A 16,626-nucleotide genomic window follows, 5' to 3' on the forward strand; every position below is an offset into this window, starting at 1 on the left:
CTGACTGGCTCGCAGGAATGAGTCATGCAGGTTAGTCAGGAAAGAGGAAGTGAAACTATACACCGTGTGGGGGAGGGTAATATACATGAGTGCAAAACGAATACAGGCAAGAACGAATACAGGCAAGAACAAACAGATTTCATTACAGGCCTCAACTGGAGTATTGAGTCCAATTCTGGGCACCGCACTTTAGGAAGGATGCGAAAGCCTTAGAGAATGGTTCCAGGGATGAAGGACTTCAGTTATGTGGATAGACTGGAGAAGCTGGGGTTGTTCTTCTTAGAGCAGAAATGGTTGAGATGAGATTTGATAGAAGAGTTCAAAATCATGAGGGGTTTAAACAGAGTAGATAGAGAGAAACATAGAAACATAGAAGATAGAAACTGTTCCCATTGGCGGAAGGGTCGAGAATCAGAGGACACAGATTTAAGGTGATTGGCAAAAGAACCAAAGGCGACATGAGGAAAACTGTTTTACGCAGCGAGTGGTTAGGATCTGGAATTCACTGCCTGAAAGGATGGTGGAGGCAGATTCATTGTGGCTTTCAATAGGGAATTGGATAAGTACCTGATGGAAATAAATGTGCAGGGCTCTGGGGAGAGGGCAGGGAGTGGGACTAGCTGAAGTGCTCTTGCAGAGAGCCAGCATGGGCTCGACAGGCCAAATCGCCTACCTCTGTGCTGTAACCATTCTATGATTCTATTAAGTTTACCACATTTGCTGAGATCAGCAAACTTAACAGAGGAGTACAGTATCAAACATGGGAACTTTCTGATATGTGTGGCTCAGTATTACACTGGGGAGCAACTGCATTTATCCAACGGGTAGTTGGGTAGCTTTGTTTATTAAATATTCGAAAACAACTAACGAACAGGAAAAATAGACAAACACTTTGACTTGTACACAATCTCTTTAGTCATACAGGCAGTCTTGAGGCAGCTATTCTTTCATTCAGAAGCGGTGAGATACAGTTTTACTGTCATATTCTGCATTTCAGAACCAAAAAGCCCCATCACAGATTGCATCCCAATCAGAAGAGGATAAAGCTGAAGTTTCCAGGGGCTTCACTGAGGACAATGCCTCAGCGATGGAAGAGACAGCTCCAGTTAAAAAGATCAAAAGAGAAACGAGCACCTTGCTTTGTGAAAATGAATCTTGTAGTGAATCCAATAAAGGTATTTGTCCTGGAATAAAGGATTTCAGTAAAGTATTACTATTTTGAATAATTATTTTTTTTAATGAGGAAGAGATGCTCTATGTTGATAATGTGACCACTACCGTAGTCATTCAAATCAGATTAACACAATGTCTTGCATTATTATGTAAATGTCTACAGCATCTTCTGTGTAACCAGAAACAAACCTTACATGCAAGAATATTAAAATTAATTGGTTCAATTTTTCTTCATGATATTTTTGATTTATTCCACAGTTGTCTGCACTGGAAAGATCTTGGGGTCAGCAAATGAAACAACCAAAAAGACTGAAAGCAGAAGATACAGTTTCAGAAATAGAGAGAGAAAAGTTTATACGGAAGAAAGGGAACTTTGTGACGATGATTACCTGTGTATGTGCAAATTAACCTATCCATTTCCTCAGGGCAGGAATAATTTATTGGGCGTTTTGGTGTGATGACACATGGCCTTGGTAGGCCGGGGGATTGGTGGAGCAATACAGCATGTCAGAGTGGTGGGACAGGAGTGCAGGCCTGTGTTTGCCCACAAACAGGCACCGATTGTTCTTTTTCATTGAGGAAAAACAATCACAAATATGATCCCCAAACTATTGATAATAATTCTGGAATCTTGTAATAAAATAGAATAGGACTTTCAGTAATTATAAACTAATGGCCCCTGATTATAGGGAATAGCAGCCCCTTGTCTAAGATATTGAAGCATCCTATACCAGCCTGCAGCAGGACCTGGACAACATCCAGGCTTGGGCTGACAAGCGGCAGCTAACATTCAAACTTATGAACAGCAAACAATAACCATCTCCGAAGAATTGACGGTGCAGCCAGAATTAAGTTAGGAGTCAGCATGGTTTGGGAAGGGGTGTGGGAAGAAGATGATGGCCTAACTGAAAGGGCAAATTTGAGAAGTGACACTGTCCCCTAGTGTGATTTGCCTGATAGTTTAGAGGGACTTTTGTTACTGGATATGCAGGTTGAACTTCATTCAAAGAATGAGGAAGCTATAGGAGGTAATTCAGCCTCCTTGTGCAAAATTCCCTTGCTGCCCACTCCTAATCTTATCTGGTGCGGCACAGCCTGGAGATACTGTTGACAGTTTTTGCAATGCTGTTGTTAATTGTGGTCAGTACTCCCTTCTTGGAGTAAAGAACCGAACATGTCGCCCAGAACAAGCCCTTGTATACAACAGAGTGGGGGAAGATCTGACTGGCACTGGGTGTAATTTTCATAGAGGGAAGATGCCCCAAGTGTTTTCCCCAGCTGATAGATCATGGAAATATTGTACTTGTGTGTGGAGACTGAATTGCAATCAAACAATGAGGAAAATCAAATCTACGACAGATAATCTATCCTTTCTCAGTACTAGCACCTTTCACCTTCATGAACACTGAATAATGAATTGAGATCCTGATCCATCTTCAATTTTTATTTTATGTGTTAGTTTGTGAAGACTGCGAGACATTTTTTATTGAAGAATGCCCTGTGCATGGTCCTCCAGTGTTCATAAAGGACACGGTGGTGGAATTCAGTCAGCCAGACAGAGCACGTTTAACCCTTCCGGAGGGTCTCAGCATAGCGACTTCAAAAATTCGAAAAGCTGGTCTTGGTGTATGGAATGAAGGGCAGGTTATTCCCAAAGGCGTTCACTTTGGACCCTATGAAGGAGTAGTATCAAATGAAGAAGCAGAGGCTGTCAGTGGGTATTCATGGGCGGTAAGTGACTACTGTCGTTATCAAGTTCCTTATTTTATAAAAAAGTTCAGGACTTATTGGAATTTATTTTCTATAAATTATCCAAGGTTCCCATTCCTGGTTGCTACTCAGTGAGTCCTACTGGTAAGTAGACAGCGAGTGAAGACAGAATTAATCTTTGCTGTGAGGCCTCTTGTGTTCACTTAGCCTGTCAGCACATGGAAATGTTCACAAATGAAGAACGGATTACTGGGTGTGTTTATTGTAGGGCTGGGAGCAGCCACGGAACTACCCGAACATGACTCACCACCATCAGGAAGCAAGAAAGCAAACATGCTCCTATCTGACTGAAACCCACCAAACACCACCACAGAGGAAACAATTGCAATTCACCCCACTGAGACCAAAGGTGTATCAAAATTCACAGCACCTTCCCCACAGCTGATAGTGTCAGTGCTGAGAGAAAAATCCTCTCACCCCACTGAGGCCATAGCAGACTCCCAACCATTTATAAAAACTCTGCCACCTGCCCCGCCCCCAGCTGAGGCAGCATGTTCACACTCTGAAACAAAATCCCTCACTAGAATTCCTCCCCACCCCCCTGCCAGCTGAGGCAATTATTGAACTCCGTGACCGCGAATTCTGAAGTTTCAGAACTGGCTAGTCAGGCTGGTTTTGCTGAGAAATGGTGGCTGCCTTGCTTTCGGTGGGTCCTGCGGTGGCTGCCAGTTTGCGAGGTCGGTAGTGCTGCCGTTGCCTGCGCATACCCCAGATAGTTAGATGAGACAATTCGTCACATCAATGGGCTGGATTTTCTCAATGGAGACAAGTTGGAGGCGGGACTGTTGCTTGTGTCAATGTCCCATCTCTACCCTCGTCTGACCAACCAGAAGTATTTTCCCCTGATTGACCTTGTTAAGCCCATCCTGCTGGCTCAGCAGGCCAATTAGGGAGGAAGTCACTGACAGAGCACGTCAACGTCAGACGTGCTATCTGTCAAGACTTCTTGAAAGAAAAAATATCAGCGTTTGACAGCTCTGTGAAGCTGTCAAACACTGACATTCTCTAGTTTGATGAGTACTTATGTCCAGGACTCATCAAACCTTTCAATTTGTGGATTTCACATGGCTGTTGGTTCGGAGGATCCAACAGCCAGTCTGTGAAATCGACAAGGAGGATGTCGGGTCTCCCGATCCAGAGAGGATGAGGATGAAGGCTGTAGGAAGAAAACAAGGTAAGTGACCATTTTTTTACACTTGTCACTCACCTTACATACTTACCACTCCACACTTGCACCCATCACTCACCTCTACATCTTACTTCCAGGTACCTCCGACCGCCGAAGACCTCCTCCATGTCACCTCCAACCCGGCGTGGTTCTCCGAGGTCGGGAAGCCTTCAGCTGTGAAGGTAAAATGGCACTAATCCTTTTTTCTGCCTGTTAACAGGCAGTTAAAAGTATTTAATGCCTTTCCCGCCTCCAGGAGACGGGACCTGAAGCAGCACATCTTCCCGCCTCCTGGCACTTCTGCTACTTTACTGGCCGTCCTGCCTCCATGCCTGCCTCCTCGGGGCTTGGAAAATCCAGCCCAATGAGTGTCGAACGCTGGTTTGACACAATATCTGCCATTTTTGACATGCTACTCCATTTTGCATCCTCTCCCTATCACAACCAGCTGACTATATGTTCAGCAACAGGAAGGACCTCCCAGGTCTGCTATTTAAAGGTATCATCAACAACTTACAGCTGACTTGCTTTTTGATCTGTCCTGGCTCTGGCACAATTTGTGCGGCTGTTTGGAGCTTTCTACAGTTATTTAATGTTGTTGAGGTGACAGGGACCTTGCTACTCATTTAAAGGCTTCTGCTCACACCACTTGCTCCCAGTCATGGGGTCTCTACTTGCAGTCCCCCTCGTGCTCGAGTATGACGGAGATGGAGCGGAGGTCTTCCAAGAGCACTTCTTCTACCTGTGCTTAAGCCAGGAGCAGTGTATTAGGAGGCTCTGCTTCACCAAGGAGGCAGTCACAGAACTCTGCCACCTCCTGCAGCTGAACATGCAGTCTCAGAGCTCAGCGGCTCTCCCAGTGGCCCTGAAGTCACCGTGGCCCTAAATTTTTTCGCCAGTCTGGACCAGGAGACATAGCTAACATCTCCCAGTTTGCTGTCCATCGCTGCAACCAGGAAGTCACAAAGCTGTCTACTCCAGGAGAAGGGACTTCATTGTCTTCTCTCCAAACAGAGAGAAGTAGGAGGAGCGTGCATGTGGCTTTGCCAGGCTAGCGGGCTTCCTCATGGTGCAGTGCGGCATCGACTGCACACTTGTGGCTTTGCGGGCACCGCATACCAATCCTGAGATACTCCGTAACTGCAAGGGCTACAACTCACTTAATGTGCACTTGTGGGACCATGTCCAGCACATCATGATGGTGAATGCCCGGTATCGTGGCAGCAGCCATGATTCCTTCATCCTGCACCAGACCGCTTTGCCAGCAGTCTTTGAACCACCACGTCAAACCCGAGGGTGGCTGCTTAGGGACAAGGGCTATCCACTCTGCTCCTGGCTGATGAGTTCCCTCCACAACCATACCAATCATGGCCAACACTCATATAACGACAGCCATGCTGCCATGAGGAGTCTCATCGAGCAGACCATTGAGGTTCTCAAGCAACAGTTCCACTGCCTTGACCGCCCAGGAGGAGCCCTCCAGTACAGGCCGGAGCGGGTTTCCCATTTCGTGGTGGTCTGCTGCATGCTCCACAACTTGTCCACATGAGGGCACAGCCCATGCCACCACGGGTCCATCAAGCCTGTCCCATACAATTGCGATGCCTTGTGTATCACAATATATACACTCCATCCCACCCAAAACCATAAATTACCAAGGCTAATTTGGGAAAGAAAAATCTGGGAAATTCCTTTCCAACCTAACTAGGTGATCGAAACTAGTCCAGGAGATCACTCTGGTCCTGAATTCCCTGCAGTCCCTACCTTCTGTAAGAGGTGATCTCTGCCCCAGCCAGAAACAAGTCCAGCTCTCACTTGAAAGAATTCAGCGAGTCCGTGTCCACCACACGAGACGGCAGCCTGTTGCTGAGGTCCACTATTCTATGGGAAAAGAACCACCTCCTGACAGCTAACCTAGATCTAACCTTATACAACTTAAATTTGTGACCCCTACTCCTTCCTAACCTATTTAATTGAAACAAACTATCAGCTGGAACACAATCATTCCCTTCACTCCTTCATTATCTTCTGAACCTCAATCAAATTCCCCTTAAGTCTACGCTTCCCTAAAGTGTAGAGTCCCAACTCTTTTAGCCTATCTTGATAACAAAGATGCTATCCTGATAAATAAGAGAGGAGGAGGAGGAGGAAGTGAGCAGGCAGGCAGCACATCCCCGATCCAGATGGGCTGTCCATGAGCACCTCAAGAGACTCTGGTTGCAGTGAGTGAAACCCCAGATCCCCGTTGCTCACCACTTCCCCATCTTACCATCCCTCTGTCACAGAACATCACAGCGTCCTCCTGGGCACAAAGCTGAAATGAGAGCCAGCACAAAACACACATTTCAAACATAATTTATAAATTTATCAAATTCAAATCAAAAGAACAAAGTCAACTAATCACCCTTGTGCATTCCCTTAGTGTCTGTCTTAAGTGTGCCTTTTCCTACTCTAGTGCTCCTACAAAGTGCTCCCCCAGTGGCTGCAGCAGCTGGTGGAAAGCTGCTGACTTTCAGTGGGGAGACTACAGATGGGCCTGCAGGACGACCTTGAGCAGCTCTGGCCCTAGAAAGCCCGGCTATAGACTGTGCCACTTTGGTATGGGCGGCAGAAGTCTGGGCTGGCTGGTGCAAGCGCACTGGCAGGGTGGCAGTGGTGGGAGTACGAATGCTGTCTTCTTGCGAGAGGACAGCAGGTTCTTGCTCCACGGGGCCACTGCCACTCCCTCGGGATGGGGCCTCAGCACTATTAGCCACCTGTTGGAGCACAGATTGCTGGACTGCTGTGACAATCTGCAAGCACTTTTCCACACTCGTAAACCCAGCCACAATGGCATCAGTCTGAGCTTGCGTGGCAACAAGTTGAGACTGCAGGAGAGCAGTCTGCGCTTCCACTGCAGCAGTGAGACATTGGGTCGCTTCTGTTGTGCTACAATGGAAATGTGAGTTCGCCCATCACACCCAGCATCACGGTTGGGTCAACAAGTTATCTAATTGAGTTGCCTATTATTTCCACCCTGGAAATCATGGGCTCCAAACCCAACGCAAAAACCCATAATATTGGAGCCGGACTCCTCCATGCTGCTTGACACTTACCAGAGGCTCTCTGGCAGGCTTGCCATTACACCAAGCATTTCTGTGTGCATGCCCATCACCCTTCTTCTGAAGGCTACCCCATCGAGAATATCATCTGAGTCCTGTGCAGCAGAACTCGTGCATAATCTCATCCTGCGGGGAGCTGGCACCCGAGCTACACTTTCCCCCTGGCTTGGCTGCAGCCCACTCATGCCTGGTGATTCACCACGTGCAGATCCTGCCTCTATACTACCACCTAAAGTACGGGCAGTGCCATTTGCTGAGCTGGTGTCTGCGAGTGTCGGTTCCAGTGCCGCTGTGTCTTCTTCTCCTCCATCACTCTCCTCCTCCAGAACTTCAGAGACAGGCTGGGCTACTGACAGTGCTTGGGTATCTGAAAGGAGAAATGTACAAGGGTCGGGTTGTGTTGAAGTAGGAGGGAAATCCAGATATCCATGCATACACCATCAGCAGCGTGCAAGTGAAAAGAGATTGTGGGATGAGGGATAGTGGGCTGTGAGAAGAAGGATTAGGTATAAGCATACCGTCATCATCAGCAATGTTTTTCACTTCCGCGCTCACCACGGACTCTGTCACTGCCCCAACAATTATTGCGAGCTCTACTTCCTTCAAGTCCATGAGGTTCTCAATTCTGACTTACCCTTCTTCTTACTTCTTAGGCGGAACCGAGGATGACTTGCTTCCACATTAAACATGAGTTCTCAGGTGACTGATGAGTCCAATGCAGGACCTACAGTCTCTGTCACAGGTGGGGCAGACGGTGTTTGCAGGGGCGGGTGGCTGGGGTGCTTGGGTTGACGTGCACTCCTTGTGCTGCCTGCGCTTGATTGCCGCTTCCTCCCGGCGAAGAGACTCTGGGTGTTCAGTGCCTTCCCGGATGCTTCTCCTCCATTTTGTGCGGTCTTGGGCCAGGGATTCCCAGGTGTTGGTGGGGACGTTGCACTTTTTCAAGGAAGCTTTGAGGGTGTCCTTGAAGCATTTCCTCTGCCCACCTGGGGCCCTCTTGCCGTGTCAGAGCTCCGAGTAGAGCGCTTGTTTTGGGAGTCTCGTATCGGGCATGTGGACGATGTGACTTGTCCATCGGAGCTGATCGAGCGTGGTCAAAGCTTCGAGGCTGGGAATGTTGGCCTGAGCGAGAACACTGACGTTGGTGCGCCTATCCTGCCAATGGATTTGCAGGATCTTGCGGAGGCAGCGTTGGTGGTACCTCTCCAGTGCTTTGAGGTGCCTGCTGTAAATGGTCCATGTCTCTGAGGCATACAGGAGGGCGGGTATCACTGCTGCTCTGTAGACCATGAGCTTGGTGCCGGGTTTGAGGTCCTGGTCTTCAAACACTCTCTTCCTGAGGTGACCGAAGGCTGCACTGGCACACTGAAGGCGGTGCTGGACTTCGTCATCGCCGTTTGCCCTTGTTGACAGAACTGCCACCCGATGACCCTTCACCCATCTGCTGGTGCTCCCGGAGGTTGTGCGGCAAGTTGGCCTGCAAGAGAAAGGGAAGTGTCAGTGAGTGTGGTACAATATGTTTGGGTGATGTGCCTGCCATGGTTGAATAGCTGTCAGTTTGTGCAAGGTGTGAGATGTGGCTGTAAGTCTTGCAGCAGTGGTAAGTGTGTGAGGTATGAGTGGTGCTGGCTAGAGATTGTTGGTGGGGGTGTGGTGCATTGAACAGTGTGTGCGATTAATGGCACAGATGGTGGGATATGGTATTTGAAGATGCATTTACTCACCTTGACCAGTCGTGTGAGGTCACTAAACATTTTGCAGCACTGGATCCAACACTCATCATACTGATGGCTTCAGCAGTCTCCACCCACAGCCTTCTTGTGTCCGCGGGCCTCCTGCCCCCTGTTGGTAGAGGACCTGAGGATGTCATAGAACCTCCAGGATCAAGGCCTCCAGTGCCACATCAGAAAATCTCCTTGCCCTTTTTCTTGGCTATTGGGCCATGGTTTTCTCCACAATGACAATGAGGTGTTTGTGCAAAAAAGCACTTCCCCTGTATTAGAGCCTTGAACAAACTTTATTGGCCACTAGACTCCACCCAATATTGGCCCCTGAATCAGCACTAAGACAATCAGCAGCACATTTCAGCGCTACAATCATTATAATGAGCAGGCAGCATGAATTTTATGTGCTGCCTGCGCTACTTTGAACGGGCGTGGGCACATTGTGCTGCCCGCACCTGTTTTTGGGCCTTATCCAATTTCTAGACCTCTGTCTATTGATTCCCCGCTCCTGTTTTTGAGGAATAGAGCCTGTTGGTATTGGGTGACCTTGTAGCTGTTATCATTTTAATCCAATGGCTTTGTACTGGAGCCAAGGTCAACTAAGAATGAGCCTACATTCCAGTCCCTTGTACTTTGTTCATCTTCTGATTAATTTAGTCCTGCTGCTCTAATTCAGGTATTATCCTATTAAAGCAGTTCCAGGAGATTCCCAGAGCCTGCTGTCATTGTATTTATGGACAGAGGTGAGTCAGGCATCACCTCAACCAACTCTCATCATTCCTAGTTTCAGAATGTATTGAACAGTAGTGCTCTGACAATGCAGTAATTCAGGGACGTTTCCCAACTTTACAAAGCTTCCTGAAACTGTTCAGCACCATTATACTATTTTTCGAGCTCCTATGCTACATCATTTCAGTCCCAGCCATCATGCTGATCTGGGCACTCGGATGAAAAGGTATAATCACAGGACACAGGTAAGAGGAAGGTCAATTTTTACTCAAAGAATTGGGAGGCTATGTACTAGAATCTTGCAATACGTGTTAAGCCTAATATAAAGATAAAGTTGCTTTTAAAATTTTTATTAATTCAGTCTTTTTATCAAAACACCTTTCTGCAGATTAGCAAATCCAACAAGGATTTTGAATACATTGATGCGAAGGATGAATCTACATCAAATTGGATGAGGTGAGGGAAGACTGATACCATATAGTGAGGATCACAAGATAGTAACGGATGAAGAAGATCATTTGTCCCATTTCATTTGATCCGCCCAGAACAATATCCCACCCAACAGCCAGTCAGCCCCTCATTCTGGGTGGCTGTGGCCGAGAAAACGAGCCAAAATTCTCAATCAGCTCGAGGCGTTAAATTCAGCAGGAACTCCGGGAAACCCATATTTCTGGATCGCTGCACCTCCCCCACCCCCTGTCAGACACTCCCTCCTTGGAAACATTGGGGCCATTGGGGGAAAAATTCAGTTGTTTGCGCCTCCCGTTAGTGCCTTAAGAGGGCGCTAATGGGGCGCAAAGCAACTAGCGCCCGGGCACGACGATGTTTGCGCCGCTCGCTAAATTAAGCAGACATTTTGCGGCGGCGCTAAACACTACCGCCACGATCTCCTGCGCCGGCAGATAGTGACGTCAGTCGAGTGCGCAACGACCCTTTAGTGCCCCGGACCGGATATTGAGTGGCGCCCCCTGCTTTACCGCCTGCCGCTAGCAATGACAGGTTGAGGGGAGCGTTATGCTGTCAGAAAGGGACTAGGGGAGCGCTATTTAAAGGCGACCGCTTGCTGCCTTTTTTTGTCTGACATTTTTGCACCATGCATTCTGAGAGAGAGAGAGAGACTTCTGGAGAGATTCAACGCTGTGTGAAGGAGTTTTGAGTACTGAGCAGCACTTTGCAGGTTTATTTTGATTTGCCCTTCCTTGCTTCGCCAGCACTCTGAGGTAGCGCCTCGCTCCTCGGCCTTTGCGCCTTAAGACAGGTGTGAAGTGCCTGATTTAGCGCACCAATCACCTCCAGGGGCGATGAAAGCCAAGTTTGCTGTCGGAGGCGATGATTAGCACCAGGCGCTAAACTTTGCTCGTGGCCAATAATGGCGCCCCAAACGGGGCGATACTGAATTTTTTCCCATTATCTTTCGTATCTACACTGAGGGCTAGATTTTCGGAGAGCCGTCAGGCGGGGTTTCAGGCATGTGGAGGGGGGGGGAAATCCCAAATTTGGGGGTCCCGACACCATCCCGCCCAATACCCAGCCCCACGTAAGTTTCAGGGGCGGCGGGTACTCGCCCCGCACTGGGACCCGCCGAAACCAGGCGGGAAGGGATTAGTGCCAATTAACTGCCTATTAACAGGTAGTTAACAGGCATTTTTTAGCCTAATCCCTATTTTGAGGGGTTTCGTGTGGGTTTCCTGATGGCTCCAAATCACGCCAGGTTAGTGAGGCGGGCCGTCGGGTTGAAGTAGTTGGAGGGGTCGCGATATCGGCGCTCAGGTAAGTGATGGGTGCATGAGTGCAAAGGTAAGTGTGTTTGGTGTGTCTAAAGTGTGTAAAGAACTTTTACCTGTACTTATCTTAACAGCCTTTCTTCCTGTAGCCGTCGGGAGCCCATCACTCAGCCGGAACTGAAAGCTGAACGGCTGCGATCTGTCAAAAGTGACAGTCTTCAGCTTTGAGTGCCGGTGACAGTTCTAACTGAGTCTGCGTAGAAGGACTCCGCTTAGAACTCAGAGTGTCAGTGTTTCACAGCTTCAAACAGCTGTAAAACACTGATATTTCATCTGTCAAGAACTCCTGACAGATGAAATTTCAGTCTGTTACATCACCTGTTGCCGGGTGGCCCTTAATTGGCCTGCTGAGCCCGCTGGGCGGGCTCAACAAGGTCAATCAAGGGAAAATTGCGTCGATTGGCCGGACGTCGAAGTAGGCGGGTCAAAAACCCGAAAGGGGAAGTCCCGCCTTCTTCCCGACAGGTTCGGCAAAATCTACCCTTGAGTGTCCTCTCCTGACAGTATGTTTGAATTTGAAATTTGTCCATGGCTGGGGACATGTTCTCTCATTCTAACTCACTATACTAATATGCTTTACATTCTGTATTCATTTCACAATTTTAACTTATTTTTGGCCACTTAAATATTTGTATGTTATGTTCCAGGTTTGTTAACTGTGCCAGAAAGGAGGAGGAGCAGAACCTTGTAGCCTTTCAGCACTGCGGCAAAATTTATTACAGGACCTGCAAGCCTGTTCCTCCTCGGTGCGAGCTGCTGGTCTGGTATGGTGATGAATATGCCAAGGAACTCGGTATCAAATGGACCACAATGTCGGTGGCAAAACAAGAACCAAAATGTAAGGATTCTGACCAAAATTGGGAACTGTAGCCAAAGTATCATTTGTTTTCTGTTACAGTCTCAAAGGTGTTTGATAAAGTGCGACGTAATAGACTTGTTAGCAAAATTGAAGCCCATGGGACCAAAGGGGGAATGTTAGCGTTGATTCAAAATTGGCCATGAGACAGAAAGCAAAGAGTAGTGCTGAATGGTTGTTTATGAGACTGGAGGGAAGTATACAGTGGTATCCCCCAGGGGTCAGTATTAAGACCCCTGCTCTTTATGATCTGGACTTTGACAATTGGGGGCATAATTTCAATGTTTGCAGATGGCACAAAGCTTGGAAACGTAGTAAACAGTGAAAAGGATAGTAGAAGTTTTCAGGAAGATGTAGATAGACTAATGAAATGGGAAGTCACATTGCAGATGAAATTTAATGCAGAACAGTGTGAAGTGATGCATTTTGGAAGGAAAACTGAGGAGAGGCAACAGACACCTTGGGATTCACATACTCAAATCTTTGAAGGTGGCAGGGCATATTGTTAAGTCTATTAATAAATCATTTGGGACCCTAGGCTTTATCAATAGCGGCATGGAGTACCAACGCAAGGAAATTATGGTAAACCTTTATAAATCACTGTTTAGGCCTCAGCTAGCGTATTGTGCCCAAATCTGTGCACTGCACTTTAGAAGGAATGTCAAAGCCTTAGAGAAGTTGCAAAGGAGATTTACCAGAATCATACCAGGGATGGGAGGCTTCAGTTATCTCATAGTAAAGGATCCTCTGGGAAAGAGTGATCATAATATGATAGAATATCACATTGGGCTTGAGAGTGAAATACTTATGTCTGAACTAGTGTCTTAAACTTAAATAAAGTCAATTACATAGGTATGAGTGGTGTGTTGGCTATGGTAGATTGGAAAATTAGATTAGAAGATCTGATGGTAGATAAACAGTGGCAAACATTTAAAAACATATTCCAATATTCTCATTGAAGAATTAAAAACTCCTGTTGAAAACTGATCCATCCTTGGCTAACTGAAGAAGTTAAGGATAGTATTGGATTAAAAGAGGCTTATAATGTTACAAAGAATAGTAATAAGCTTTAGGGACCATCAAAGAATGACTAAAACATTGATAAAAAGGGACAAAATAGAATAGGAGAGTAAAGTAGCAAGAAATATAAGAACAGATTGTAAGAGTATCTACAAGTATGTAGAACGGAAGAAAGTAGCAAAATAAGCATTGATCCCTTAGGAGCTGAGACAGGAGAAATTATAATGGGGAATAAGGAAATGGCAGAGACCTTAAACAAATATTTTGTATCTGATTTCACAGTAGAAGACACAAAAACATACCAAAAATAGTGGGGCACCAAGGGGCAAATGAAAGGAAGGGAAATGATTAAGAACAGTAGAGAAAAAGTACTTGAGAAAATAATGGGACTAAAAGCCACCACATCCCCTGGACCCCTACATCCTCGGGTTCTACAAGAGATAACTGCAGAGATAGTGGGTGCATTGGTTGTGATTTTCCACAATTCCCTAGATTCTAGAACAGTCCCAGCGGATTGGAAGGTAGCAAATGTAACACCGCTATTCAAGAAAGGAGGGAGAGAGAAAACATCGAACTACCGTCCAATTAGCTTGACATCAATTGTCGAGAAAATGCTGGAATCCATTATTAAGGAAGTGGTAACAGGGCATTTAGAAAATCGTAATATCATTAGGCAGAGTCAACATGGTTTTATGAAAGAGAAATCGTGTTTAACAAATTTATTAGAGTTTTTTGAGGATGTAACTCGCAGGGTAGATTGTAAATTTGGATTTCCAAAAGGCATTCGATAAGGTGCCACATAAAAGGTTGTTATGCAAGATAAGGGCTCATGCGGTTGAGGGTAATTTATCAGCATGGATAGAGGATTGGTTGACGGACAGAAAACAGAGAGTAGGGATAAACGCATCATTTTCGGGTTGGCGGGCTGTAACTAGTGGGGTGTCGCAAGGATCAGTACTTGGGCCTCAGTTATTCACAATTTATATTAATAACTTAGATGAAGGGACCGAGTGTAATGTATCCAGGTTTGCTGACGTTACAAAACTAGGTGGGAAAGTGAGCTGTGAGGAGGGCACAAAGAGCCTGTAAAGGGGTATAGACAGGTTAAGTGAGTGGGCAATAAGGTGGCAGATGGAGTATAATGTGAGGAAATCTGAGGTTATTCAGTTTGGTAGGAAGAATAGAAAAACAGAATATATTTTAAATGGTGAGAAACTATTAAATGTTGGTGTTCAGAAAGATTTAGGTGTCCTCATACAGGAAGCACAGAGTTAGCAAGCAGGTACAGCAAGCAATTAGGATGGCAAATGGCAAGACGGTCTTTATTGCAAGGGGGCTGTAGGACAAGATTAAGGAAGTCTCGCTACAATTGTGCAGGGCTTTGGTGAGACCAACACCTGGAGTACTGTGCACAGTTTTGGTCACCTTATCTGAGGAAGGATATACTTGCCTTAGAGGCGGTGCAACAAAGGTTCACTGGATTGATTCCTGGGATGAGCGGGTTATCCTATGAGGAGAGATTGAGTAGATTGAGCCCATACACTGGAGTTTAGAAGAATGAGGGGTGATCTCATTGAAACATATAAGATTCTGAGGGGGATTGTAGGGTAGACTGAGAGGCTGTTTCCCCTGGCTGGACAGTCGAGAACTCGGGGGCAGAGTCTCAGGATAAGGGGTCGGCCATTTAAGACTGAGATGAGGAGGAATTTCTTCACTCAGGGAGTTGTGAATCTTTAGAATTCTCTGCCCCAAAGGGCTATGGATGCTGAGTCATTGAGTATATTCAATGCTGAGATAGATAGACTTTTGGAATCACGGGGAATCAAGGGATATGGAGATCGGGCGGGAAAGTGGAGTTGAGGTCGAAGATCAGTCATGATCTTATTGAATGGTGGAGAAGGCTCGAGGGGCCGTATGGCCGACTCCTGCTCCTAATTCTTATTGTTCTTATATAATATAACATAAAAACAGAAAATGCTGGCAATGCTCAGCAGGTCAGACAGCATCTGTGGAGAGAGAAACAGAGTTAACGTTTCAGGTCGATGACCCTTCGTCAGAACTCTTATGATCTTATGTTATGTATAGAGACTAAAGAAGCTGGGGTTGTTCTCCTTATAATACTCCTGTGAAGTGCCTTGGGACGTTTTACTACGTTAAAGGTGCTATATAAATATAAGTTGTTGTTGTTATTTATAAAGATACAGTGAGTTTCATTGCACTGTTGGGGCCTCTGCAACTTCCCCTGCTCTTTTATTCAACACTTGCTGTTTAATTTTCTGTCCTGTTTTAAGAAAACTGATTTTCACACTGGTTTATAAAAGTTATTGAAAGAGTATTGATATCTACCTTGTTCCTTGGAGGATTTCAAAGACTGAATGTATGAACCTTGAAATCTTTGGTAGTATTCTTTAAAGGATGTGTTTATTTGCAACACCTAAAGCTCTGATTGGTTCCCTTGGATCACAAGTCCTGATTGCCGATTGGTCCCCTTGGCGGACAAGACACACCCAGCAGTTTCTCTGGAATGTGTAATTAGATCCTCCCAGCCGACGTAATCAGTTACTTTGCAAAGTGTAATTCGAGCCATTCTGACTGCGAACTCCAGACAGAACAGAGCTCACTTGGAACAGACAGGGCTCACCCTCGCGGGTTAAGACCATCTCCCACCCCCCAAACAAGTTCCTGACCCCCTCCCCACCAAACTTCCTGACCTCCTCCCCACCCCACCCAACTTCCTGACCCCGTCACCCCGCCCAACTTCCTGACCTCCTCCTCACCCCGCCCAACTTCCTGACCCCCTCCTCACCCCGCCCAACTTCCTGACCCCCCTCCCCACCCCACCCAACTTCCTGACCCCCTCCCCACCCCACCCAACTTCCTGACCCCCTCCCCACCCCACCCAACTTCCTGACCCCCTCCCCACCCCACCCAACTTCCTGACCCCCTCCTCACCCCGCCCAACTTCCTGACCCCCCTCCCCACCCCACCCAACTTCCTGACCCCCTCCCCACCCCACCCAACTTCCTGACCTCCTCCCCACCCCACTCAACTTCCTGACCCCATCACCCCGCCCAACTTCCTGACCTCCTCCCCACCCACCCAACTTCCTGACCCCCTCCCCTCCCCACCCAACTTCCTGACCTCCTCCCCACCCCACCCAACTTCCTGACCTCCTCCCCACCCCACCCAACTTCCTGAACCCCTCCCCACCCCACCCAACTTCCTGACCTCCTCCCCACCCCACTCAACTTCCTGACCTCATCCCCACCCCACCCAACTTGCTGACCTCCTCCCCACCTCA

At 47.1% G+C, this 16,626-nt stretch overlaps 1 protein-coding gene across 1 annotated transcript; it reads left to right on the forward strand.

Annotated features, from left to right (window-relative positions):
* Positions 1 to 1,547: 1,547 nt before the first annotated feature.
* On the forward strand, positions 1,548 to 12,319 carry LOC147109841 (histone-lysine N-methyltransferase PRDM7-like; the record flags this gene model as incomplete). Its single annotated transcript, XM_086002397.1, has 4 exons — positions 1,548 to 1,566; positions 2,633 to 2,904; positions 10,054 to 10,121; positions 12,097 to 12,319. Coding segments are annotated over 4 exons (582 nt in total), but the record flags the coding sequence as incomplete, so codon positions are not given.
* Positions 12,320 to 16,626: the final 4,307 nt, after the last annotated feature.

This window comes from Somniosus microcephalus, chromosome 12 (genome assembly GCF_052327205.1).
Source record: "Somniosus microcephalus isolate GS21.2 chromosome 12, FLI_Smic_1.0, whole genome shotgun sequence".
Taxonomy (NCBI): domain Eukaryota; kingdom Metazoa; phylum Chordata; class Chondrichthyes; order Squaliformes; family Somniosidae; genus Somniosus; species Somniosus microcephalus.